The sequence below is a fragment of the Molossus molossus genome, unplaced genomic scaffold, assembly GCF_014108415.1.
Source record: "Molossus molossus isolate mMolMol1 unplaced genomic scaffold, mMolMol1.p scaffold_m16_p_17, whole genome shotgun sequence".
NCBI classification, from domain to species: Eukaryota; Metazoa; Chordata; class Mammalia; order Chiroptera; family Molossidae; genus Molossus; species Molossus molossus.
Genome location: NW_023425352.1, coordinates 867098 through 891306, shown reverse-complemented (window position 1 = coordinate 891306; position 24209 = coordinate 867098). Strand labels below are relative to the sequence as shown.

The 24209-nt window shown below is 58.7% G+C and overlaps 1 protein-coding gene across 10 annotated transcripts in view; it reads left to right on the top strand.

Moving 5' to 3' along the window:
- FGFR2 (fibroblast growth factor receptor 2) overlaps nucleotides 1-24209 on the top strand; it is a 92427-nt gene that overhangs the window by 44521 nt on the left and 23697 nt on the right. For 4 of the 10 annotated variants that reach the window (XM_036265205.1, XM_036265202.1, XM_036265197.1 and 1 more), the window contains 4 exons: nucleotides 2670-2793; nucleotides 16057-16247; nucleotides 17238-17385; nucleotides 20552-20754. In XM_036265205.1, coding sequence (XP_036121098.1) covers nucleotides 2670-2793; nucleotides 16057-16247; nucleotides 17238-17385; nucleotides 20552-20754 — 666 coding nt within the window. Of the gene's footprint in view, nucleotides 1-2669; nucleotides 2794-16056; nucleotides 16248-17237; nucleotides 17386-18482; nucleotides 18628-20551; nucleotides 20755-24209 lie in introns of all 10 variants that reach the window. The other 6 variants (XM_036265206.1, XM_036265203.1, XM_036265198.1 and 3 more) reach the window with 3 other exon arrangements.

The window sequence follows — 24209 nt, the reverse complement described above, 5'->3', positions numbered from 1 at the left end:
ACACCCAAATCGTTATGCCTTTGTCGTCCTCTATGGGGTTGCTGTTTTTGTAGCCTTAGATTCTCATGAAGCCGCAGTGGTTAATGGTAGGATACCCCCTCCAAAGTTACCAGCGGTCCCCTGGGCGGCTCCTCGGGGCATCCAGCTGGACAGTGCCACAGTGGGTGACATTTGGGCTTGGTGGCAGGCGTCACGCTGGAGCCGTGGCGTAAGAGAATAAACATGAACAGCCCTGCGTGGGGCCGTATTGATTGGGTACAAGGTCTCCGGAAGGGCCTGGACACCTGCTTTGGAAATGTATTCTCGTTGTGAAAGCATTTTGTAAATGTTCACTTATTACTATCTGTTGGGCATCTCCAGGTAGTAACTATTCAGGAGCAGGTGCTCGTGAGGAGGGGCCCCACGCGGAAGGTTGTGGCCCCAGCGGCCTGCCTGTGGCCCGGGACAGAGGCGGCAGTGTGAGTTTGGCTGCCAGGCCAAGAGGCACGTCCCAGGCACAGGCGGGCGGCGCCCTCCCCGCCAGACCAGCCCACGTGCCAGATCTGGATCGAGAAAGACATCGGCAGTTTGGCTGAGGTCCAGAGCCAGGCACTGGCCGTGATTAAGGGCTTACGGGCATGACATTTGAGCAGGGGCTCAGAGAACGGAGTGTTTGCGGCAGGGCTAAGTGCCGGATTACGGGGCTCGGTGACGTGGGGCCTGTGGCTTCGTCCCCGAGTCTCCCTCCATGTGACTGGCTGCTCAGAGGCTGAGTCCGTTCCTGGGGCCCCTGGGTGCTGGGGGAGGAGAGGGTTTCGTTGTGGCCCCTTTGCCCCGAGTGAAGTCGGGGAGCTCCAGGGCTGCACCCGGGTGCCCCACTGAGACAGAGACTGTTCATTGCCCTGGAAAGCTTAGCACCCACATCTCTGGGTGCTCGCTGCACGGAAGGAACTTCTTCCCACGAGCAGACGCAGCCTCTTGTTTTAGTCCCGTGGCCCAGCCAGGAGCAGCGAGGGAGCCTCTCCCCTGGAGAGTGCAGCCTCCCCCGGTGGGCCCAAAGCCCTCAGAGTCGTCTGCCCCCAGACCGTCCACCTGTGGCAGTGAGGAGGCCCGGCCGGCATCCGCTCGGGGGCGATGGTCTGGAACTGCCTCCCTGGTTACGCAGGGAGCTGACGGGCAGCTCAGATTCAGTCTGCATTCAGGGCCCGTGCTTTCGTGAGGGAGGGTCCGTCCTCCACCCCCGACCCTTCCTAGGACTGTCGCAATCTGCAGTGATCTCGTGTTTGAGCTCCGCGCCAGCGGCTCCCCTCCACAGCAGGGGCTGGTGCAGAGCCGGTGCCGGCGTGAGGAGGGTCGCACGGTGGCACGCCCTGTCAGCCCGCACGGCGCTGCCCTCCAGGCACACAGCTGCTCTGACGGGCTCAGGGATGACTGCGTCCTCGGCTCCGTGGGTCGTCGTGTGAGCTTGGGGCTTGGCTCCCTGAGATTAAGGCAGAAAACCAGCTCAGGGAGCCTTTCCGAAGGTCGCCTGAAATTCCTGAAACATAGTTAAAATGAGCCAGCCCTTGCTTCATTCATTCATTCATTCATTTAATTTTTTATTTTTTTGTTACTCCTCACCCAAGGATATTTTTTCCATTGATTTTTAGATAGAGAGGGAGGGAGGGAAAAAGAGAGACAAACATCGATGGGGAAGAGATACCTTGATTGGTTGCCTCCCACATGACCCCGTATGGGGCCAAGGATTGAACCTGCAACCCAGGTATGTGCCCTGGACTGGAATGTGACCCTTTGGACCTCGGGCTGATGCACTAACCACTGTGCACACCAGTCAGGACTTGGCTTTTTTCCTTTCCTTTCTCCAGAACGCCTTGTCCAAAATACCTCCAGAGACCGCTTTGGGATCCGAGGGAAACACTGCAGCCTCCCCTGAGGCGCACTTGGTCCTTGTGTGAAGAGGGTGCTGCTTGTGGATCTGAGTCTGGTCAAAGGTTTTGGAAGCCAGTTGGGAGCGGAGAGTCGAGTCTGTGTGCCTGTCGACCCGACCATGGGGAGGAGTCGTGATAACTTATTTTCACATGTGCTCTTGTCTTTGGAAGTCTCGAGGAGTTTGTACATAGATGGATGTACACCCTCAGTGTCCCGAGGGCTCCTGGCTCCCCCGTTGGGGATTCCAAGTGTGTTTCTCAGTGATAGGGAGCATCTAGTCAGCTGCACCAGAGACGAGAGCTAAACTCCTGGAGACTCCCAGACAGCCTCTGGGGGCCGTGGGGGGAAATGAGGGGCTTTGGACCAGAAGGCTCCAGAAACAATCCAAGCACCCCCCTGGCTCCTTGGGAGGGTTCAGGGAGCTGGGGCGGAAGGAGTGTCAGCAGGGCCTGGCGCACAGACGGACCTCTCCCTGGTGCCCCAGGGCTGAGCGGCCTGGGAGCGTGCCCACCCTGGGCACCCAGGGTCCCGCCGCGGGCTGCTCTTGAGGGAACCTCAAAGCTGACTGTAAGAGTCAGTCCACACACGCTCGGGTGTCCGGGCCTGTCCAGGTCCGCTTGCTTGACGCTGACCATGGCGATAATGACTGTTTCTAGTTGTCGCCCTGCCGGGACGACTTAGAATCAGGAAATCCTCCACCTTCCCCACCTCCGGGGGTCGTGCCGAGTGTGAACTGACCACCTGGACTTCGATGTTTGCAGGTTCGCACCCAGCACTGGAGCCTGATCATGGAGAGCGTGGTGCCGTCCGACAAGGGGAACTACACCTGCGTGGTGGAGAACGCGCACGGGTCCATCAACCACACCTACCACCTGGACGTTGTGGGTGAGTTTGCTCCCCGGAGCTGCTCCGCGCGGCTCCGGACACTTCGAAAGTGGGTCCTCTCCCTGGGGTTTAAAGGAGAGTCGGTGTGTTCTCATTCTTTCGAAATACAAGCTGTCACCCGGGAAGGCGTGTCCTGTCGGTTGACGGTGTCCGTGTCCGGCTGAGCCAGGGGTTCTGGCTGCGTGAGCCGCGCAGCCCACCAGCGTCGTCTTGTGGGAATGGATGTGGTTTGAAACCCGCTGCCGTCTGGAAGCTGAGATGCTGACATGACTCTGAGTCGTGTGCGCAGGGGACAGATAGATACATTGTTTCTCAAAGAGAGGCAACATCAGCTGAAGCCGGGCGCAGGTGCTGGCTGAAAGGGAAGGAAAGCCCCACGCTGGCTGGACGGAGATGTCACCGCACGTCCACGGACGCCACGTCCTCTGTGGGAGGGAACCGTGCGCATGGCTTATAAATACCTTTTATCAAAGTGCTGTTTTACTTAAACACCTCCGTAGCCCGTTGTCTGGGAAACTCAGATTCCTCCCGCGTGGCCTGTGATGCTGGGTCTTGTCGCAGACGACCGCGGAGGGCCGTGCTCGGTCTTGAGCCGTGAGGACTGCGTGGGGGTGTGCCCCGTTGTCGCAGGGGTGCTGGGCTGGGACTGTCCTTGTCGAGGCCATTTTCTCTGTCCTCCCTCCCGACTCTCCATGCCGCCACCTGCCCGGGTCCTTGCTGCAGGCCACCGATCAGATTGTCCTTCTCCAAGTGCAGGTTGCTGACCCGACTGGGGTGTCAGTGCAGAGCCCCCTCGACTCCTTTGCCAAGGGGCTTCCCTGGTGGTTCTGCAAACCCGTGCCCACCCACAGCTCCCTCCAGTGTTCCCGAGGCAGCTGTGCACTTGTTTCTCCTTCAGTGGAACAAAAACTCTCCACAGACAGAGGCCTCCAGATACTCGAACTGCCCAAAGAGCCCCTGAAAACTTTCCAAAGCTTGAACCAAATTACAGAGTTTGGGTTAATAGAAGTTTTAGGTTAACTGGAAATTAAACAGGGAACCATTTTGATTTTCTATCATGATGTGATCTTTATTGCCATGTGTATGTCAGTCTGCAGTGGGAAAAACAGAAGTATTGGGGACATTTATGAATGTTTCTTAGTGGGAATTACTATGTGCAGATATATATATGTATATATATATTTTTTCATTTTATTTTTTATCCTCATCTGAGGACACTTTTGCATTTATCTTCAGATAGAGCGGGAGGGAGAGAGGGAGGAAGAGAGAGAGAGAAACATCCACGTGAGAGAGACACATTGCGTGGTTACCACCCACATGACCCCAACTGGGGCCGGGGACAAACTGCAACCGAGGTACATGCCCTTAGCTGAACCCGGGACTCTCTGGTCTGCGGGCTGATGCGCTAAGCACTGAGCCAAACCAACCAGGGCCAGATATATTTTTAAAATATTTTTTCTTGATCAATTTTAGAGAGAGAGGAAGGGAGAAGGAGAGAAAGATAAAACCATCGATGAGAGAGAACATCTATTGGCCGCCTCCTGCATGCCCCCCATTGGGGATCAGGCCCCCAACCTGGGCATGTGCCCTGACCGGGAATCGAACCGGCGACCTCTTGGTGCAGGGTTGTCGCTCACCCACGGAGCCGCACTGGCCGGGCTACGAGCAGATATTTTACGAAACATGGGGGAAGTGACCCTCAGTATGAGAAGAAAAGCTCCACGTGGGTTTTGGCGTCGATGTCTCACAGGTCGATTGTTCAGAGAGCACAGGGTGTACTTCTCACTTTGGGGCTCCCGTATCCTGGTTTTGACAAGAAAATGTTTCTATTTCAGGAAAGAACGATTTGGGGGCTAAACATTCTAAATACCTAATCTCTAAAATAAGTAGTTTATTGTGGGAATACAGCAACTGTGCCGTAGCAGTGTTGGGGGATCACGGCCTTGCTGAGGTCTAGCCGTCATCCCTTGGGTTGGCTGGGGCCGTTCCAGGGCCCAGAGTCACATCTCGGCCACTTCAGCCAGGCTCCTGCTTCTAGCGGCCTTAGGGTGGGTCGTTACGTAAAACATTCAAAAGCCCCTCACCCACCACCCCCTCGAGCTCTGGCAGCTCAGTTCCCCGTGAAGCCCTGAGATCTCTTGGAGTGGAGGCTCGGGTTTGAACGGGGCTGCTGAATAATGGGGTCGCGCTAATGCTAATCCCCTGGCGGCCAGGCTCGCTGACAAGCGCAGATGACTCGGTGGCTGTGATGCCCAGGGAGCCGGAGCGTCCGGAGCAATGCGGAGAGAGGCCTGGTTACGTCACGCAGTTGGGAGTTCGCCCAGCAAACCGTGGGCCAATAATGACACAATGCTGGTTGGGAATATCCATTAAAGCTCAACCCCAATAATTTTCCAAGTCTTGAACCCTCTTTATAAATAGAAGCCAAAAGTCAGTGGAGTGTAAGACGCTTTCAGGAAAGGTGGAGGCCTGAGAGGCTCTGCTTTCGCTCGGAACCCTAGTAATTGCTTCGCGAAGCGCTAATGACCTAAGAATTGAGCAAGCCGGAGCCTCCTGCACACGCACGGGGCTGGCAGGCGGTCGCTGGGAGCGTTGCGGTGCATGGAAACAAGGGATCCCGGGGCTGGCACGGTGATCGCCGGTGGCCCGCGGGTCCACGTTCAATACTCGGCTGTGCCGTCGCAGCTCCTCACTGTCTTTGCTGCACAGAAAGCCAGGCTGTCCCAGCCGAGCGCTTCTCCACAGCTCTTCTTTCTGTCGCTGTGACACGTAGGTCTGTGGTTCAGGTATTGACGGAGCATCAGGACGGGGAGATTGTTTAGTGAGTCTCCTCGGCGTTGCAGTCCCAGGTCAAAGCCGTGACACGCAAGTGACATTCTTGTGTCTGGAATTCGATGGGGCTCCGCTGTTGTGTGTGAGGGAAATGCCTCTGTTTGGGGGAGCCCTTCAGGATCCTTGCATGATCCTCGTTAAAACAGACACCATTACTTTTTAGCCACTTACCTGCGGGGGGAGGGGAGGGGGGCTTAGCGTGAGCGCCACGTTTCGGTGCAACGGGCCCCCCAGAGCGCAACTCCGGGAGGTGCTGAGCCCGAGCCCTGCTGCTTCTGCGGGAAGGACGGAGCGCTGGATTCTGAGGGGCTGCCACCGAGACACGTCCTTTACCTTCGGGCTTCGTGATCCCCGTGTCTCAGAAGTGAAGGCGCCGGGAAAAGGCAGCCGGTCTTGTGGAGAGAGGGGCCTGTCCACCCGCACCCTGGCTGCCACGTGCACTGGACACTTAGCTCTTCGAGGCTGTGGTGCCTCCTCTGTGAAAGTGGAGTGACGACATTACCGCTGTCCTCGGCCCCGTGCCAATGGCCACGAGCCGGTGGCTGACAGCAACAGAAATGCATTCTGCCTCGGTTCTGGAGGCCAGACATCTGAAGTCACGGTGTCGCAGGGTTGCTTCCTTCCGGAGACCCCGAGGGAGAACCGGACACGCCTCCCGCCCAGCTCCCGGTGGCTGTTGTCAGCCCTTGGCTGCAGGCACGTCCCTCCGTCCTGCCTCCACCGTCCTGCGGCCTCCTCTCCCCAGTGCTCTCCTGAAGGACACCTGCCGCTGGGCGCAGGGACCACCTGCAGGCCCAGTGATAGGGACTCGTTTTCTAAATAGGGTCACATTGCAGGGTTTAGGATGAGGACTTGCCTTTGGGGGCCACAGTTCAAGCCATGACCATGGTTATGAGGACTCCACTGGGTTAGCAGATGAAACCATCAAATTGGCACCTCGGTGGCCAGTGATGGCGGGTCCCCCCTGCCAGACCTGGATGCTGTTTTTGGGGAAAGGTCTGTAGGAATCTTTTCAAATAATTTTTAAATTTTCTAGTTCCAGTTGACATGCAATATTATATCAGTTTTAACATAGTGATTCAACATTCATTTAACTTACGGAGTAATCCCCTCAATCTGTCTAGTACCCATGTGACACCCACATCTTCAATGACTCTTCTTAGACTCAGTGCGAAGTTTCTTAAACCGAAGGCTGTATTGGGGCCACAGAAGTGGCCAGTGGCCGACGTTCCCGTGGCCCATGGCGGTTTCCACGGGTGCCAAGGCCGCCCCAGGACCGACGCGGTTGCTGGGCTCACAGAGCACCGCAGGCTCCGAGAGCTCCAGGGTCGTTGCCTGGCTCCATCTCCATCTCTCACTCCGTTTCCAGTTGGGGGGTTCGGGTTTGGGGGTGTGATTTGCTAAGGGCTAGACGGCGCTCGAGGGGCCTCCCCCCGGGTTCTCTCAAAGCCCAGATTAGCGCCCTGTGTACTGCAGGCTGACGTCGGTGTTTTCGCTCCACTGGGTGAGGACCCGCTGGACTCTGCAGGGTCTGATGTTGCCTCTGCCCCATGTCCGCTCTTGGGGCAGAAAATGAAGAAAGTGAGAGAGAGGTGGGGGTGGGGGTGTTCAGAACATCAGTTGCTTCTTCTTACTCATGGAGTCTCTGGCTTTAACTATGAACTCTTTCTTTGTGGGGTGCTCAGTGCTGTGTTCCCCAAGACCATGGTCACTTGTGAACGTTTTGCCTGCCATTGGGGATTTCAGGGTGCAGAGCACAGTGCGGGTGGAGACGGTGCCTCTGGGGTGCCCAGGCCAGCTCCTTCTAACAGTCTACCTTCCAGAGGTGTGTCCTCCCCGGGGACCAGAGCTGTGCGGGGTGGACAGGGTCTCAGGGCCGGCTGGGAGCAGTCAGGGCCCGTGCAGAGACCGCTCGGGCCTCCCCCAGCCCTGCCGTGCCCGCTGGGCCGTGGAGCTGCCGGACTCAGCTCGGGATTGATGGGACCTGCCCTCAGCTGTGTGGGCAGGGTTGGAGTGTCGTATTTTGGGCACTGCCTGATGAGCCTGGCTGAGGGACTGCCTGGCACGGAGCTTGGGCAGCCCGTCCCCAGTCGGAGAAGGAGAAGTTGCGTGAATTGCTTACAGCTGGGGCGGCCTCTGCCCTGGGTGGACAAAGGCTCCAGTGTGGCCCGAGCAGGAGGAGAGGGGCCGAGGTGAGCTCGTGGCCTCGGCCACGTGGCTGCAGCATGACGTTTGGCTTTGGGACCAAGTAGCATTTAAGTAAATGGAGAAATGGGGGCCTGTTCATTCATCGGTTGGCTTGTTCCAGAAGCTGTCAGACTTAGACCATAACTGCTCCTTTGTCCTCAGGGAAGACCCCTCTGTCCTGGGTTCCGTCACCCTGTGGCTTCTGGACAAAGCTTTGGTTTCTGTGTGACGGGCTGACGCGTGGGTAGCAGTGACCTACACGAGGTCAGTTTTTCACACACTTTTCAAATGGTTCATCCACCGGAGCAGGTGGATGGACGGACCCCTTCCCTCAGAGCCCCCCACTGTGGTACCCATGGTCTTAACGTCACAGTCAAGGGGAAGGCAGGGCGGGAATGACCCAGTGTGGGGAGAGGGGTGTGGCCCCGCTAGAGGTCAGGTGAGTTGGAAAGGTGGCTTCTTTCACCACAGTGAGGTCAAGGGCAGGAGGGGGGCGGGACTGACGGCGGAGGGCAGGGTGTCGGTGTTGCTGTGGGGACTATGGGGACGACGGCTGTCAGTTCTGGGAAGGGAGACGAGGAGGCGAGAACATCATTGCCTGGGTTTGGAGGGAGGAAGTAGGGCGGAGCCCTGTAGCAGGAACCACCTGTCTGCGGTGCCCTGTCCTCGGCCTGGAGGGTGACGGGAGAGGCAGTGAATGAAACACAGGCCTCGCCTTTGTGGGGTTCTCGCGTCACAGCACAAAAGACCCCAAACGGGCACCGTGAGAAGATGAGGGACCGCGGTGCCTGGATCTCGGGAGAACTTTTCCCGCTTCGTTCTTTCCCCGAGAGGGTTCTCTGAACAAGGCCTGCAGGAATTCTGTCCGGCCCAACCACGGCCCAACCACGGCCCAACCACGGCGGGCAGACTGTGCCCAGACCCGGCCCCATCACCCCAGGGCGAGAGTGAGCTTGGAGGGAGGCATTGCCGCTGTTCTGGAAGGACCTTTGGAAGTTGTTCTTTATTTGGAAAAGGAAGTTCTCATTTTGTTTGGTTTAGTATATTCTCTGGGCTGAGGCAGAAGAAAGGTGAAGGATTTAGTCCCTTTAGATTTTACATTTTGGCCCGGTCGGTGTGGCTCGGTGGTTGAACATCGACCCCTGCACCAAGAGGTCGCCGGTTCGATTCCAGGTCAGGGCACATGCCCGGGTTGTGGGCTCGATCCCCAGTGGGGGGTGTGCAGGAGGCGGCCAGTCCATGTTTCTCTCTCCCTCTCTCTCTCAAATCAATAAAAGATAGTCAAATGTCTTCTAAAAAATTTCTTTAAACATTTTGGCCAGAAGAAAGCAAGAAACCATTCTGTACGGAAGGCTGCCTGCAGATGCGGTGGGGAGGGGGTGGGCTCAGGGGGGCTGGGGCCTCCCCGCGGCCTGGACGGTGAGCGGCCTCCTGTGAACAGGGGTCTCTCTAGAAGCGTCTCCTCAGGGGACGCCCACAGCCGGGGTATCTAGAGTCACTTTTCTTTTCAGCCTCTGAGTTTGCTTCTGAGAAAACATGAGTTTTTATGCGCCTCCGACCAAAAGGAGGCATTTTTGTTTGCTCAGACGGGCTGGAAGCTTTCGCTTCTGCTCCAGCCGCCCTGGGAGCAGAGGGAGCGAGATCAGGGTGATGGATGTTTCTGAACGTCCTCTGGAAATAAGACTTCCTCAGTGGGGAAGGTTGGTGAAACCTGCCCACATTAATGTCTCCCCACGTCTGCCCGCCCTCGTCTCTGCTTCAGTCCTGGTGGCCACACGCTGCTCGGTCACGGACACAGTGTAACTTCTTTATTCAGTGTAACTTCTTTAAAGGCTGCCCTGCTGGTGGATCCTGGGCTGTGGGCATCTTTGGCTTTCCGGTGACAAAAGAGGCCACACCGACAGCCTTGCTCACCGTCTTTGTTGGCCTCATTGGCCTCGCACAGATTTCTGGAGGTGGACCGACAGGGTCCTCTTTCGTAGACGTCAGCACAAGGCTTGCGACCTACAGGGCCTCCTGGGAGCTGCTGTTTCGAGGGCTCCCCAGTGGTCTGGTTTTTCGCTTCTTTGCAAATGGTCAGAGAGAAGAGACTCTTAATTCCGAGTTCAGCCTTGGTAACCGGAGGGTACGTTTAATTCCTGGGCTGTTTCTTTTAATGTTCCCAGCATCTTCTTCCTACGAGGGAGGCAGTGATGCAGACAGCAGCTGTGAAAGCTGCATTCCGGGGGGACAGTGCCCCAGCGGCACGTGGCAGGGCGCTGGGGTTCCCCCAGCTGTGTTTACCCCAGCTCCCCGGGGGGGTGGGCCCTCGGAGCTGTACCTCAGGGAAGACCCAGCACGGGGTGGGGGGGGGGCTGGTGTCAGGAGAGAAAAGCTCTCATTTAGTAAATGTACAAAGTCAATGCTCTTTTTTTTTTATCCTCACCTGAGGACATTTTTCCATTTTTCATTCAGATAGAGCAGGAGGGAGAGAGAGGAAGGGAAAGAGAGAAACATCGACGTGAAAGGGACACATCGAGTGGCCGCCACCCACACGACTCAACCAGGGCCGGGGACAAACTGCAGCCAAGGTACATGCCCTTAGCGGGAACTGAACCCGGGTCTTTGTGGACGGCAGGCTGACGCTCTAACCATTGAGCGAACCGGCCAGGGCCAAGGTCTATGCTCTTAAGTCATTGGGAGGGCAGGTTCTCCACGACCCGGGAATATATCTTTTCACTCTGAGCACATCACCTTGGCCGCGTCTCCTTTTTCTTTCTTTTTATTTATACATTTATTTTATCATTGGTTTTCAAGTAGAGCGGGAGGGAGGGAGGGAGGGAGGGAGGGAGGGAGGGAGAGAAGCATCAACGTGAGAGAGACACATCGAGTGGTTGCCTCCTGCGTGACCCCGACCAGGGCCAGGGATCAAACTGCAACCGAGGTCCGTGCCCTTGACTGGAACTGAACCCGAGACTCTTTGCTCCGTGGGCCGACGCTCTAACCACTGAGCAAACCGGCCAGGGCTCCCTTTTCTTTTAACAGTAGACGATACATGATAGAAAACATGGCACTTTAACCACTGGGTGTACAGTTCAGTGGCATCCAGGACACGGGTTGTGTGTCCTTTGCCACCGTCCACCCCAGAACGCTTCACCCCCCAGAGCCCTGTCCTGTCAGCAAAAGGGAAGCACTTCTGAACCCACCCCAGGCGTGACTTGGTGGTCACCCGAGCGTGTGCAGGAACGGGTTCACTTTGGGAGGCACAGTGCCCAGGATGGCGTGAACGTTTGGGGTGTCAGTACACACAGCCCTGCTCCTGCAGTTCGCCCGAGAAGCCCCGAATGGACACCCAGCTGCTCGAAGCCACTCGGCCCCCAGCAGAGGACAGCCGACGGCGGTGCTCAGGGGAGGCACTGGCCGCCCGGCCTCGTCGCACAGACACAGCGAGTCGGGTGCTTCGCTTCTGCATCTCACACGGCGCAGCCTCCATTAGCGAGTCAGGGGGACCCCACGCCGGAGGGGACACACTTCGGCCGCAGAGTGCTTGTTCCAGGCTTTGGGCTGCGTCCCCAGCCCAGATCCACGAGACTGTCCGGAGTCAGTGTCCAGGCAGGAGGGAGATGAGGCTAAGCCCAGGACAGAGAAGGACCAGCCAGCCAGGCACCTTCTACAAAAGTGCCTTTTTTCTTAAAAAAAAACAACAAAAAACCAAGGTGCAGATGCTGAGCATCCTGACCCACTTCTGTCTGTTCTGGGAGACAGAACAGACAGCATCTGGGGGACGGGGACGGGGACGGGGTGCTTCCCGAAAGCCAGGCTCCTTCCCCTCCGTACCCGGACCTCCCTCCCCGCCCTGGTCAGTTCTAGTTCTGGGCTCCGTTCATGCCCATCTCTGGAGGCTGCCGGCAGCTCATCGCCAGGGGCCGCCTGGAGTCAGCCTGTCCGGTCTGAGTGTGTCGGGTGGAATCTTGACAGGGCGGTGACCTCATTCTCCTCGTATTGGCGTGAGGTCTTCAGCAGGTTTCGGGGCTCCTCGTGCTTCAGCCTTGGATCAGCCCCCCGCCAGAGCAGCCCGCCTCGTGCTGAGGGGTTTGGTTTCATGCAACAGAAGCAGCCACCGCCTACTCTTGAGGCGAAACGCTGGGCGGTGCTTCAGGCAAAGGTTCTCGGTGGTTCTCCTTGTCTCCAAACTGAAGTGTTCTCTCTCCATTCAGCCCCCGGGAGTTTCTGAGAAACTGCCGTTTTCGGGGAAGGGTAATTACATTTTGATTTTAATTTAAAGACAGGGCGGGCAGGGGTCTCCACGCTCCTTGAACGAATGGTGGCCGAGAGCAGGAGACGGGCGTTGTTACCCGATCAGTGTGGGCACGCGGTGTGATCCGCGTCTCGGGGCGTCTCCCTGCCGGACGGAGCCACTTGGAAATGGTTCTTTGTGCCGGACGCTGCCTAACTTTTTGGGGAGAAATCGTTGGAAGAACAGGGTGCGCTGGGCTTGATGAGTTTATAGTGTAACTTAAGAACCTGGTTCTCCTGGTCCCGGGGACGTTAGTTACCTGGTCGTGAGGACGGGCTCGGCGGACGTTGTTTATGGTCTTTGCTGTGTCAGAGTAAAAGCTGTAGATCTCTTACGAGCAGACGTATTATTACCTCCAGAGGAGGACTGGCCTGTTACAAAGTTTCAGTGGCCAATTAACGAAGATTTATTCTGTGTCGCTCAGGCATTTGCTGTCTCTCTCTCTCTCTCTGTGTCTGTCTCTCTGTCTCTGCCTCTCTCTCAGCAGGACTTGGGAGATCAGTCTCCATGTTTAGACTTAGCAGCTGGGCCTTCTGCTTTAGGAAAGTGGATTCGCTCCGGACACTTGACCCACGGGCGTGAGAGAGCGCGGGGGAGGGAAATGTTTTTCCAGCTCTCGGTCTGTGTTTACTACGCGTTTATTTGGTGGAACCTCATTCCGTCTGTGCAGCCAAGTGTCCCCTCAGCAGCGGCCACACCCTTCGGGCCGCTTTCCATTCTGTCTTCACTTGGAATTCACACAGGGACCTTAGGGCCACCGTTGAGAAGGGTCCCGTCCTCCTCGGGTCCCCGGGCCCTACGTCGGCAGAACACGTTTCTGGAAACTGCAGTAGAGATCACAGGTGAGGGGCTCGTTGGCTTACCTGTTCGCCACCCATTTATTTCACCCCCCTGGAAAAAGAAAAATCTGTTCTACATGACATCTGAGAGTTGTTAGGAGAGAACCTTGCTGAAGACTGTAAATCCTGGCGGAGAAGATGCGATTTTTGTGATCACGCAGAACAGCAAGAGGAGAGCCAGCTCTGGGTTTTATTCTCTCATCCAGAGATAATTCACGGACCAATCTCCTTATGTCTGCTGCTGCCCCAAAGCACTGCAGGCCGGAGGGGTTCCGTTTGCCCAGGGCCTTGTGAGGTGGCGGGAAGCACGTTAGCTACTGGGGGGCTTCATGCCCCCTGCGCCCACTGGGCCCGGCCACGGGCGCTACCTGCTCTGCCCGTCTCCAAAGGACCCGCCACCCAGCCAGCTCCCAGCTGCCCCCTGCGTTCACCCCAGTTTCACGGAAGTTAGAACAGGAGCCCATCGTTCCTGCTCCTGATCACTCTGAGGGGCTGCTGGACGCCAGGGAGGGCTGGCCGCCGGGGACCGGGGACGAGGCGCGCCCTGCCTGCCAGCGCCGGCACCGGGGCCTTTTCCAAGACGTTGGGCAGAGAATGAGGTTGCGACGGAAATCAAAGCCTGATGTGGAGAAACGAAACATGAGGCCTACTGACTTTTTAAAAACATTTTAAATAACGTTCTCTAAGGTTTCATTTTATACCGAAGGCAGCTGTAATAAGCTCTGGAGGACGTGTCAGGTTTCGATTACAGAGGGACCCCGCGCCCGGTTTCGGTGCCCGAAGTGAGAGGGGGCTGCGCGGGGGAGGGTCAGAGGGCACTCTGCGGAAGGTGAGAGAAGTTGAAAGGATGGATTCCAGGCGGAGCGGGCGGCCGGCCTCTGGCATGCAAACGCATAACATTAAACTATTCAGCAGAAAGAAGTCCGGGGAGCAATAACTTAGTAGCTGGAGCTCAGCAGCGAGCTGACCACAAGTAAAACAGGGCCCTGCCAGGGTTGCCCCAGTGACTCAGCTCCCTGCCGGAGGCTGGTGCGGGCAGAGGGGCATGAAAGCACCCATTGTTCGCGGGCACCGTGATTCGGTGTTACATGCACAATGTTTGCTTGTGAAAAGATTTATTAGAAACAAGTATGTTTAAGAAAGACGTGGTTTGAAAGCCCGTTGATCTGGCTTATGACATTTAAGATTTCATAGTACCTTTGTTTCTGAGGGTAAATATTTAGGTCCACTGTAAATATTTATCTTTGGACACCAGCACATGGCCCAGGAGTGGAAACGGAGCCCGAGAATGAACGGGGCCTCGGGTTCACTCCTCTGGGGGAAGGAGCGAACGCCCCACGATCTGACAGGTACGGAGGGGCGTAGTTCATGGGCTCGGCTGGCAGCACCCGGCCAGAGGATGGCCCCCCTTGTGCTGCGAAGTCTCTGGGGAGGAGGGCAGTGTGTATGGACTTCACTCTGTTCTTCTCATGTGGCTGGGCAGCCGGGGTGGACCCAGACCTCCGTCCCTGCCAGCCACGGGCAGGTCCCAGGGGCACCCAGGCCTGACCAGGAGGGTCCCGGCGGCCCGTCGCTGGGACGCTGCATTAGCCAGAGCCTGAGGGTTTCTGGGCTCCCCACTGCCCACAGAATTTAGGGCTCTCAGTCTGGGTTCTCTGCTCAGGGCGTCTGGGTGAAGATATTGGGGAACACGAATGACTTCTTTGGGGGTCTGCAGTCCTTCTTTCTTTCATGCCAAAACTAGGGAGGTGTCGGGCGCGGGGGGCAGTTCTGGGCAGGCGGCGTGTCAGGGTGACCCTGGCGCCCTGTGTCTGTGTCCTGACCAGCAGCAGGCCCTCAGAGAAGCAGTTTGCACGTGGTCTGGCTCTCGCCAGCAAATGCCGCCAGATGACAGTTCGGTCGGAAAGGCCTCAGGGACGGTGGGCTGAGATGTCTGTCATTCTGAGGGGTGTCCCCTGCCTGGGGCCCAGGAGACTCGGGTGCAGTGCGGAGGCGCCCTGTGGGTTCTCTTCATGTCCCTCGGCAACTTCCCGAGTGGGGTGAAGACAGTGGTGCCCACTTCATGGGGGGGAAGACACTGGTACCTGCAGCCTGTGGGAAGGGGGTGACACCTGTGAATAGACGGGCAGGTGGGGGTGTGTGGGGGCTGCTGACCCAGCCGCCACCTTGGAAGGTTGCCATTGGTCTGTGATTGCAGGGCCGTGTGGTCGACATCACGCAGCAGGTGGTCTGTTACTTGACCTCGAGAACCCTTGGGTTTAGTGCTCACACACCTGACGTGGTGGCCAGAGGTCACCTCTGCAGAGGTCACTTCTCGATCCAGAGGGACCTTTCCAGACAGAGGACAAGAGGGGGCTGTCCCCTGTGGAGTGGTGAGGTGGGTGAGGGTGGGAAGCAGAGCTGGCCTCCTGCTCGGCCACCTGCGGGACCGTCCACACGCTGCCGGGACTTGGGAGCTGATGTCTCTGCACCACATCTGAATAAACCCAGGGATCCTTGTGCACCTGGCGTTGGGCTCCCAGTGACACAGTATTTATCAAGCAGCTATTTCAAGAGTAAAGAAACAAGAGCACGGAGCGAAGTCCTCCGTGCAGAGAAGACCCTCTGTTCCCGGGGTCTGTCCCTCACCCTGGGCTCCAGCGTTGAGTGTCTTTTCTCTCGGAAACAAGTGGGGGTCTGAGAAATGTGCCGGGAGGCCCTGTGGGCGCCGCTTTCCGTGTCCGAGGGGACAGGGTTTGCCAAGGGGCTGTTGCCCCTCATGCTAAGCTCTGGTCCAGGTGACTTTCCGGTGTCGCCCCACACGGGGGACGAGGAGAGGTGGCCTCGTCCCCCATCTGTCTCTCAGACGGTCAAAGTGACATTTCCCCTTATTCATGAGGTGGCCTTGGACAGCCAGCAACTTGAGATACAAAAAGTTCTTTGCTCGGTTCTCTAAATAAGGGCCCTCTTCATGAGGGTCGCGCGCTGCCGGCTCCTTTGAAGTCTCTTGTTCTGTGCTGGGCGGCCGTGTGTTTTCAGAGGAGTCAGCCAGCAGACTCGGGACCTTCTTGGCCGGAGCTCACAGACGTCCTTCTGGACAACTCGCCTTATTCATCCGTCTCTCCCCCTTCCGCCCTCCCCCTCCGCCAGAGCGATCGCCACACCGGCCCATCCTCCAAGCGGGGCTGCCCGCGAACGCCTCCACCGTGGTCGGAGGGGACGTGGAGTTTGTCTGCAAGGTGTACAGCGACGCCCAGCCCCACATCCAGTGGATCAAGCACGTGGAGAAGAACGGCAGCAAGTACGGGCCGGACGGGCTGCCCTACCTCAAGGTCCTGAAGGTGAGGGCTTTCTGGGTCCGAAGGGGCCCCAGCGGGTCTCCGGAGTGGGCGCGGCCCGGGGTCCTAGACTTCCCGTTGGATGTGAGAGGAGAGGATTCTCTTGTTCGGCCAGGACAGAGCGAGTTGGGGAGCGAGGAGGGCGTAGGTCTGCGAGTCGGCATCCCGGTGGGGGCTTCGGGGCGGGAGGGGCTGCTGAAGTCGGAGTCAGGATAGTCCAGTCAGTCGTCGGCCCGAGACTTTGGGGAGATGTTGGCTCAGCTGCACGTCTGCAAGAGTGGGGAGCAGGGGAGCATCTCCCCCCAGGGGCCTTGTGCCGAGCAAGGGGGAGTCTCCAGAGAGAGTGCAGTGAGCGCCGGGCGTTGGACCCATGCTCATCACGCTGATGTTGTCTTCTCTTCCTTCGACATTAGGGCCCGACTCTCGTAGCCGCCTCTCAGACACACGTTAGGTTCTCCTCTTTACAGAGACCCCTTAGCCATCGACACTCATTCACGTGCGGTTCGGACAGTAAACTCGAGAAGGTGGTTCTGCGCGCAGGGACGTGAGCCCCGGGCCCGTCTCCTTGTGTTTCTCACCTGGTTCCTTGCAGGTCCCCGAGTTCCAGCGCTGGCCTCCGTATTTCTTAGCTCTGGCTGTTCAGGAGGTGACGGCACACGAGGCCCCCGCTCACCACGGCCTCCCGCACCGAGTTGCGCGTAGAGAAGTTCCTTAAAAAGAACCGCCTTCCAAATAAAACCATAGGCGGTTCCACTAAGAAGCCCCAGCCCACAAGGTGTCTGAGGGGGCTGACCTGGGGGAGCCCTGGCCCCTTCTAGGTGTCGGTCACAGCCTCTGCCCCTCCCCCCGTCCCCGGGGAGCTACGTGGTTCTTCGCAGACCCGCAGCGCTCAGGCCTGCTGTGCGCGTGATGGAGGCTGGGTTGCTCTCCGGCGCTGTGTCGGTGGTGGAGCCGGGCACAGCAAGCCTACACTGTTCTCTGTGTCTGTTCCAGCACTCGGGGATAAATAGTTCCAATGCGGAAGTGCTGGCTTTGCTCAATGTGACCGAGGCGGACGCTGGGGAGTATGTGTGTAAGGTCTCCAATTATATAGGGCAGGCCAACCAGTCCGCTTGGCTCACTGTCCTGCCCAAAGAGCAAGGTAACAACGTTTCTGTTTTTTGTTCTTTGTTTTTTGTTTTTTTTTAAGAAGGCTGGATATAGAAGCTGAAAGACTTGGTGCTTTGGGAGACTGCAGGCAGCTTATAGGGTGACTCTGTGGCCTCGGTATACTCATCATACTCTCTCTCTGGTGGTGCGGCTGGTAGGGTGCCAGCAGCCATGGAAAAATGCCCACAATGTTCAAAGTGCTCGCTCTGACTTCTAAGGGCACCCCACCCAGCGTGGAAATCCTTCCTTCTGCTTATGTTGTTTGGGCTGCATGGCTCCCACCTGACGGCACAGGGACGCCGTTTCAAACACACGCGCGCGTGCCCGCCGTTGGCGGCACTGCGGAGCAGCGGGACGCCCGCCCCCTTCGGCCCCCAGTCCTTAGAGACGCACTGGCCCGGCGTGGTGTGCCCGACAAGGCACCGTTTCCTTGGAGGTGGAACTCATGCCCTTGCCGGCCCTGACCTCGCTGGCCGCAGCCGGGGGCAGCACACGTAACTGAAGCTGCGGAGGCAGCAGGTGGGCTCCCGTCTTCGCCTCCCGTGCAAACGCTCACGTTGAAAAGAGGGGAGCCCGGTCCCTCTGCCGCCACAACCAGCCGGCTTCCGTGCTGTTTCACTGGCTGTCGGCCGGGACGGTCACGCAGGCGTCGAAGTCTCCAGAGCCTGGTCCCAGGACGGCCCTCCACCCTGGCTGGCTCCCACGGGGCCGAGGGGTGTGCAGGTGCCCGTTCCGGCGCCCGAGCGTGTCGTTTCGCAGTCCTGCCGTCGAGACAGAACCATGCTTTTCTCAAGGTGGGAGTCTGCAGCCAACAGAACCAGAACCCGAACCCAACTTCCGGGTGCGGTCCCTTGGGGGAGCCACCCTAAACCCAAAGCCAAGCCAGCGGTGCCGAGAGGACGCTGTCTGTGGGCCGATTTTTCCATGAGTGTGGTTGCATGCCTGCAGGCGGTGTGGTGATGGGCTTGGAGGTGAGCTGCTCATCTGCGGGTGCTGCGGCCGGGCTGCCGCCGGAGCCCGCGCCCGCCCGGTGGTCCGTGGCCCCGTCACTCCTGTGCTTCCTAGCCCTCCTGCTCCCTTCTCTTCTAGGCGGCGGGTGTCAACACCACGGACAAGGAGATTGAGGTTCTGTATGTGCGGAATGCGACCCTTGAGGACGCTGGGGAGTACACTTGCTTGGCGGGTAATTCTATCGGGATCTCCTTTCACTCTGCATGGTTGACGGTGCTGCCAGGTACATACCCCCTCTCCCCGGTTCCGCTCCCGGCCAGCCGTGCGCGAGCGCCGCTCCCGCCCCTCCCCCGCTCCCCTCTCGGTCCAGAGCTATGAGCGAGCACAGCTCCTGCCCCGCAGCGGCCCTCCTCCCGGCACAAAGCCCTTCAAAATGTCCCAACCACCCCCGGGGCGACAAAGTTGCCCTGGAAACTCGCCCACAGCGAGATCCCACGGCCGCGCGTCCTGGGGACCCCGAAGGACCTCACGTTTTAGCCACTCGTGGGTCCGTGTCACCCCGCTTCTCTCGAGAAGTTGAAGTTACTTTGTAAAATTCAAAGTAATTTTTTTTTTATCATTTCAAATTCCATTTTGTTAAAATCTCCTGGGCACCTTGACTCCACGTCCTATTTTTCACGAGATGTGAATAGAGGGGGGACGGCGAGGGGCCGGGGGAGGAGCCCCTGTGCGAGGGCGAACAGAAGCGGTGTGGTGCCTGCCTTGGGTCTCGGTGGCTTGCTGCACGCGCGAGGGGACGGGCGGTCTGTCTGCTTCACTGCACGGCTTGCTCTGGCCTCCTGGGGCCTGATGCGATCTCTGCCCTCCGGAGAAATCAGCATCAGCGAGACCCTGCTGCCTAGATATCGCTGCTGTCTGAGCCTAACCGATATCTCTGTCCTGGGCGAACGTTCTCGGCATCACTGTCTGCCGGGGTGCGTCCGCCTCCTCCTCATTTCCGCTGGGAGACTGCCCGACTGGCCGGCTGCCTCCTGTCCCTCCGCAGCGACTCATGCCTGTTGTGAGAGTGTGGTGCCTACCTGCATGCCTACTTCCTGTCTCGTAAAAGTGAACGCGTGGTTTCATGCGTGCTGTGCTGCTCAGAGTGTTGACGGTCTTGCAAGCATATTTTTCTGATTAAAATGTGTGAGCTTTCAGTAATAATACCATTGCATTCATGTCCCCTTTCATCATGAGCCTGCTCTGAATATTCGCCTCCGAACCGTGAGATGCCTCCGGCCCTGAGCTTGCTTTCACGTGCCGCACCCCATGTGCAGGTGCCCGGCCGGCACCCCTTAACCAGTCTGCCTGGCAGCGCTAGCCCATTAACTGAGCGCAGTTTGAGGAAAGTACCGTGTGCGGAACCACCGCCTGTGGGCTGAGCGCTGGGGACTGAGGAGGGCGCATCATCGGGAGTTAATATAAGAACGGACTTGAGTAATTATACGTACACTCGACACGTTCCTGTTTTTTCTTTAAGAGGAAAGTTGTAGGGATGCATCAAATTTAATGGTGATTGATTCGGGGGTATTGCAAACTCCTTACGGTGCGCACACAGTGATTGTAGCAACTCCTCTGCATGCTAAACGCATCTGCTTGTTCAGTTAAATAGAATGCTGGGCTGTGTTAAGGAATTGGACACTTTTTTCGGTCCCGCCTACGCGATGAGTCTTTATTCCATTTCATATGGAACTGGGCTCACCTGGGGTGAATCACCCACCCCACTTCCCTCGGAAGAGCCGGCCCAGATAAGACGGAGGTGTTGTCCCTTCGGAGACAAGGTGGACGCCACTCGCAGTCGAGGATTTGGTCCGCACCAAAGACCGTCATGAGCACAGGCCTTACGCTGCGGGTGCGGTTGACTGTCCGCCCGAAGGTGTTCATTCTCACAGTCTGACCTTTATGTGTCGGCAGCAGCCAGCCCACGGTCACTGGGTCTTAGAGGCCCACTGACACCCTAGACAGTGACCGCCTGGCCCTGGCGGTGAAGTGAGGAGCCCTTGGCTGTCCACCTTCATGTCAGAGAGGTGCAGGGGGGCCCACGGCCCAGGCCGCGTGGCCGCGTTGGGCCGTCCCCGTGAATGCCCGTTAGTTACGCCTCCTGCGCCACTCCGGTGTCCTAACTGTGTGGTCTGCTTATCTGTTCCTCCCCGCGATCCACCATCCAGCGCCCGTCCGGGAGAAGGAGTTCTCCGCGTCCCCAGACTACCTGGAGATAGCCATCTACTGCATAGGCGTCTTCTTGATCGCCTGCATGGTGGTGACGGTCATCGTGTGCCGAATGAAGACCACCACCAAGAAGCCCGACCTCAGCAGCCAGCCGGCTGTGCACAAGCTCACCAAGCGCATCCCCTTGCGGAGACAGGTAACAGAAAGTAGATAAAGAGTTTGAAGACGTTTACTCCTCCCCGTGCCCCAGCCAGCCCTCGGGTCTGTCCCTGCTCCCGTGAGCTTGCCGTGCGTGGGGTCCGAGGTGCCTCTGTGGGACCCTCCACTGAGCCTTTGGAGCTCGGCGAGTCCAGCCCTGATGCGCCGCGGGGGTCAACCGCGTGGGGGTCCCGGGACGAGAGCGCGAGGGGGGAGGCCCGGAGAGCTGATCGGCAGGGCCCTGCCTGTTTGACGAGCCCGAGGGCAGCATTGTCGTTGAAGCCCCGGCTGCTGTGTCCTCTGGGGTCTGATGCTCTTTTCTGTGAGACGGGCTCAGGCCCCTAGTCGGAAAGGGCGGGACTGGGGTTCCCTTTGACCTATGATTTTTAAATCAGGGTCAGAAACCTGTGTCCCAGGGGTGTCTCTGAGCCACCCCTTGATTTAAACCGGCCCCTGATGTCTTTCCAAACTGAATTCGGGCTCATCTGCGGAGTCTTAAAATAGCATTTCTCCGTGTTTTGTGTTATTGTCCGTCACTGATGAGCGTGGCCGCAGGCGCGGTGCTGGGGTGACGGCTCCGCGCACGGGCAGCAGACTGGTCCCCTCTGCTCGTACTTGCCTCCTGGCCCATGTAGTTTACTCCGGGGGGGTGGGGGAAGGCAGAGCCTGGGCCTCTGCCTCAACCCAGAGCCCTGCCGAGCCGAGCGGGCGGGAAGCCGTGGTCTCGTCCTCTTGTTTCGAGGGTGGGAGGGGACAGAGGTGAGGAAAGTGTTGACAGAACCATTTGGGACTTGGTTCCAGGGGGTTATTTTTTCGGGCCAGCAAGTGAAACGGTTCAGTCCGTGTGCTGTAGCAGAATCCACGGGGCGCTTGTTAAAATCGGGGTGTCTTTAGCCTCGGCCCCAGCGGTCTTGAATGGGGCCCGGAATCTGCAACGTAAGCAAGACCCAAAGTGGACTTTGGGAAACTCTGGGCCGGTCGCAGCCCTGCCCCTCCCGGGACTGAGGTGGCATTTTCTGGGCCAGGGTAGTGGGAGGGGTTGGGAACCAGAGAGTTGCAGCCTCTGGCTGTTCTCCACCCAGCTCCAGACTCGGGCCGGTGGGGTCCTCGCTGGTGTCCGTGAGGTGCTCAGGGGCTCTCTCCGTGGAAGAGCGAGGGAAAAAGGTGTCTGCTGGGACCCCTCACCCCCAAGAATGCTGCTGTTACTAAAATGACACCACTATTGCCCGGCCCGTGTGGCTCAGGGGTTGAGCGTTGACCCTGCACTAAGAGGTCTGGGTTCGATTTCCGGTCAGGGCACATGCCCAGGTTGTGGGCCTCGTCCTCAGTGGGGGGCGTGCAGGAGGCGGCCCGTCGATGTTCTCTCTCATCGATGTTTCTCTCTCCTCCTCTCCCTTCCTCTCTCTCTAAAATCAATTAAGAAAATTTATAAAAATAAATAAGTAAAGTAAAACGACACCACCATCATTCTTGAGGCCAGGGAAGCAATGACGGGGCCACTTGTCCTTCTCTGGGAGAGTCCACCCTGCAGCGACTCTGACGTGGCCAGTGACCTGCAGGTGGTCGCCGCCCCTCCCTGCCCCTCCCCGCCCCTCCCCCACCCTCCCCCCGCCCCTCCCCCAGTCTGTGCTGCGCATCCCACCAGCCATGCTTCTGAGACCCGGGCCCTGGGAAGGTGGGCACGACGGTGTCCCATCTGCTTCTCCGAGGGGAGAGGCTGCCCGGGCCCCGCACCTGGTGTGGCCGGACCGCTGACCGTGACTGCATCTCCCTGCAGGGCTCCTCCTCTTACTGCCTGTGAAGGAGGCAGATGCCCTTGAAGTGCCCTTGACTTGACCCTGCTCATGTTTCCGTTCCTCTCGGGCTAGTGACTGGCCTTGTTCCTCGGTCTCCACCTACACTGCACCTTGTCCTCCGCGCAGGGCCTCACATTCCCTCCTCCCGCCTGCCTGTCCTCGCTGTGTTCTGGGTGCTCGGCCGCCCCCGTCCTTGGAGACACGCCCCGTCACCCTGGCCCGCGGCTCCATTCGGGGTGGAGTGTCCTCTGAAACGTCGTCGCCTGTGTTCCCGTCGGGCCAGGCGGCACAAAGAAGCGAGAGGTGGGCAGGTTCCAGGCCCCGGAGAGGTCGCCCCTGGGAGGTCCGTGTGTTTGGGGGATGTTGACAGGCCCAGCCCCTCGTAGACAAGAGCGGGCGGTCGACGTCTGCACGGAGCTCGGTCCGGGAGTCGGCCCCGGGTGGAGGAGGAGGAGCCGGGAGGCGTTGGGTGGAATGACGGCCTCAGAGGGGCCGCAGAGGTGTTGACGGAAGGGAGCAAACCACAGGGGGCCGAGCGCGCTGGAACCTGGCTGTGAGCAGGAGCCCGGCGGGGCCTGACCCCGTCACGGTTCACGCGTGCTCGCCCGGCCTCCCGCCCACGGGGGGCGCTCTGTGCAGGTGGGGTCTGCGCCTCACCTCCTCACCTCCTCGCCCTGACCCCGCCCTCCCCAGCGCCCATCAGACGGAGTCCCACGACTCAGTCAGCGATTGTTCTCCGAACGAGATGTTTTTCCTCGATCCGGTTGTGAATTCTCCTTCTTGACATTTGCTAATCTCACCGGACTCCCCCGAGCAGGACTGCGACGTTTCATTCCTCCTTTGTCGAGTCTTCGGTGCCGGAGAAGCACTCCTTGTGCTCAGTGCCCAGTTACCCCGAGTTCTTTGAGAGCCCTGGGCTTTGGTACTTGGGGAAAGAAGCGACTTCTTGGGGGTGGGGCCTGGGGCGTCTCCTGTCAGCGTGGGCTCAGACGCCCTGCAGCCGCTCACTGGTCCGTTCCCAGGGCTCTGCCCCCAGCGTGTCCACGGGCGTCTCCGTGAGCTCTGGCCCCCAGGAGGGTCCCCAGGGCTGCGGGCAGGTGCGGCCCCTGTGCAGGACCAGTCATGAGGGGGTGGGGTGTTCCGGGCGTGTGGCGCTGCTGGGCCCCCTGCATCAGTGTCCCCATGAGTTCATCAGGTTCTTCCCCTCGGGCCAGAGGTTTCCGTAGGGCAGGGTAGAGTCTCAACTCTCCGCACAGACACCCACCCGGGGGGCGGCACCCGTGTGCGTGCAGCGGGCAGGCACTTCAGAAGGGGCCGCAGGCATTTTCTTCCTCAGTGTCGTTTCACCGCTTGCTGGCGGACACGGGAGGTTGAAAACCAGAGAAAAATCAAGGCAGTCAAGGTCCTGTCTTATGACAGTCACATGTTCCCCAGGGCGTCGTGGACAGGTGGGGGGGTGGGGGGTGGCTCAGGAGCCCGTCTTGGGGTCGTGCATTGATGGTTCTGAAGCACCGACCACCACGGAGGCCAGTTCCACGTCTAGAAGCCGGGTTAGTGCCCAGCAGCTGAAACACCCTGATCTCAGGACATTTCCGCACTTTGGTCCGTCCTGTGGTCCAGAAATCGCGCCGGTTCCAGGAACAAGGAACACGGGATGACCAGC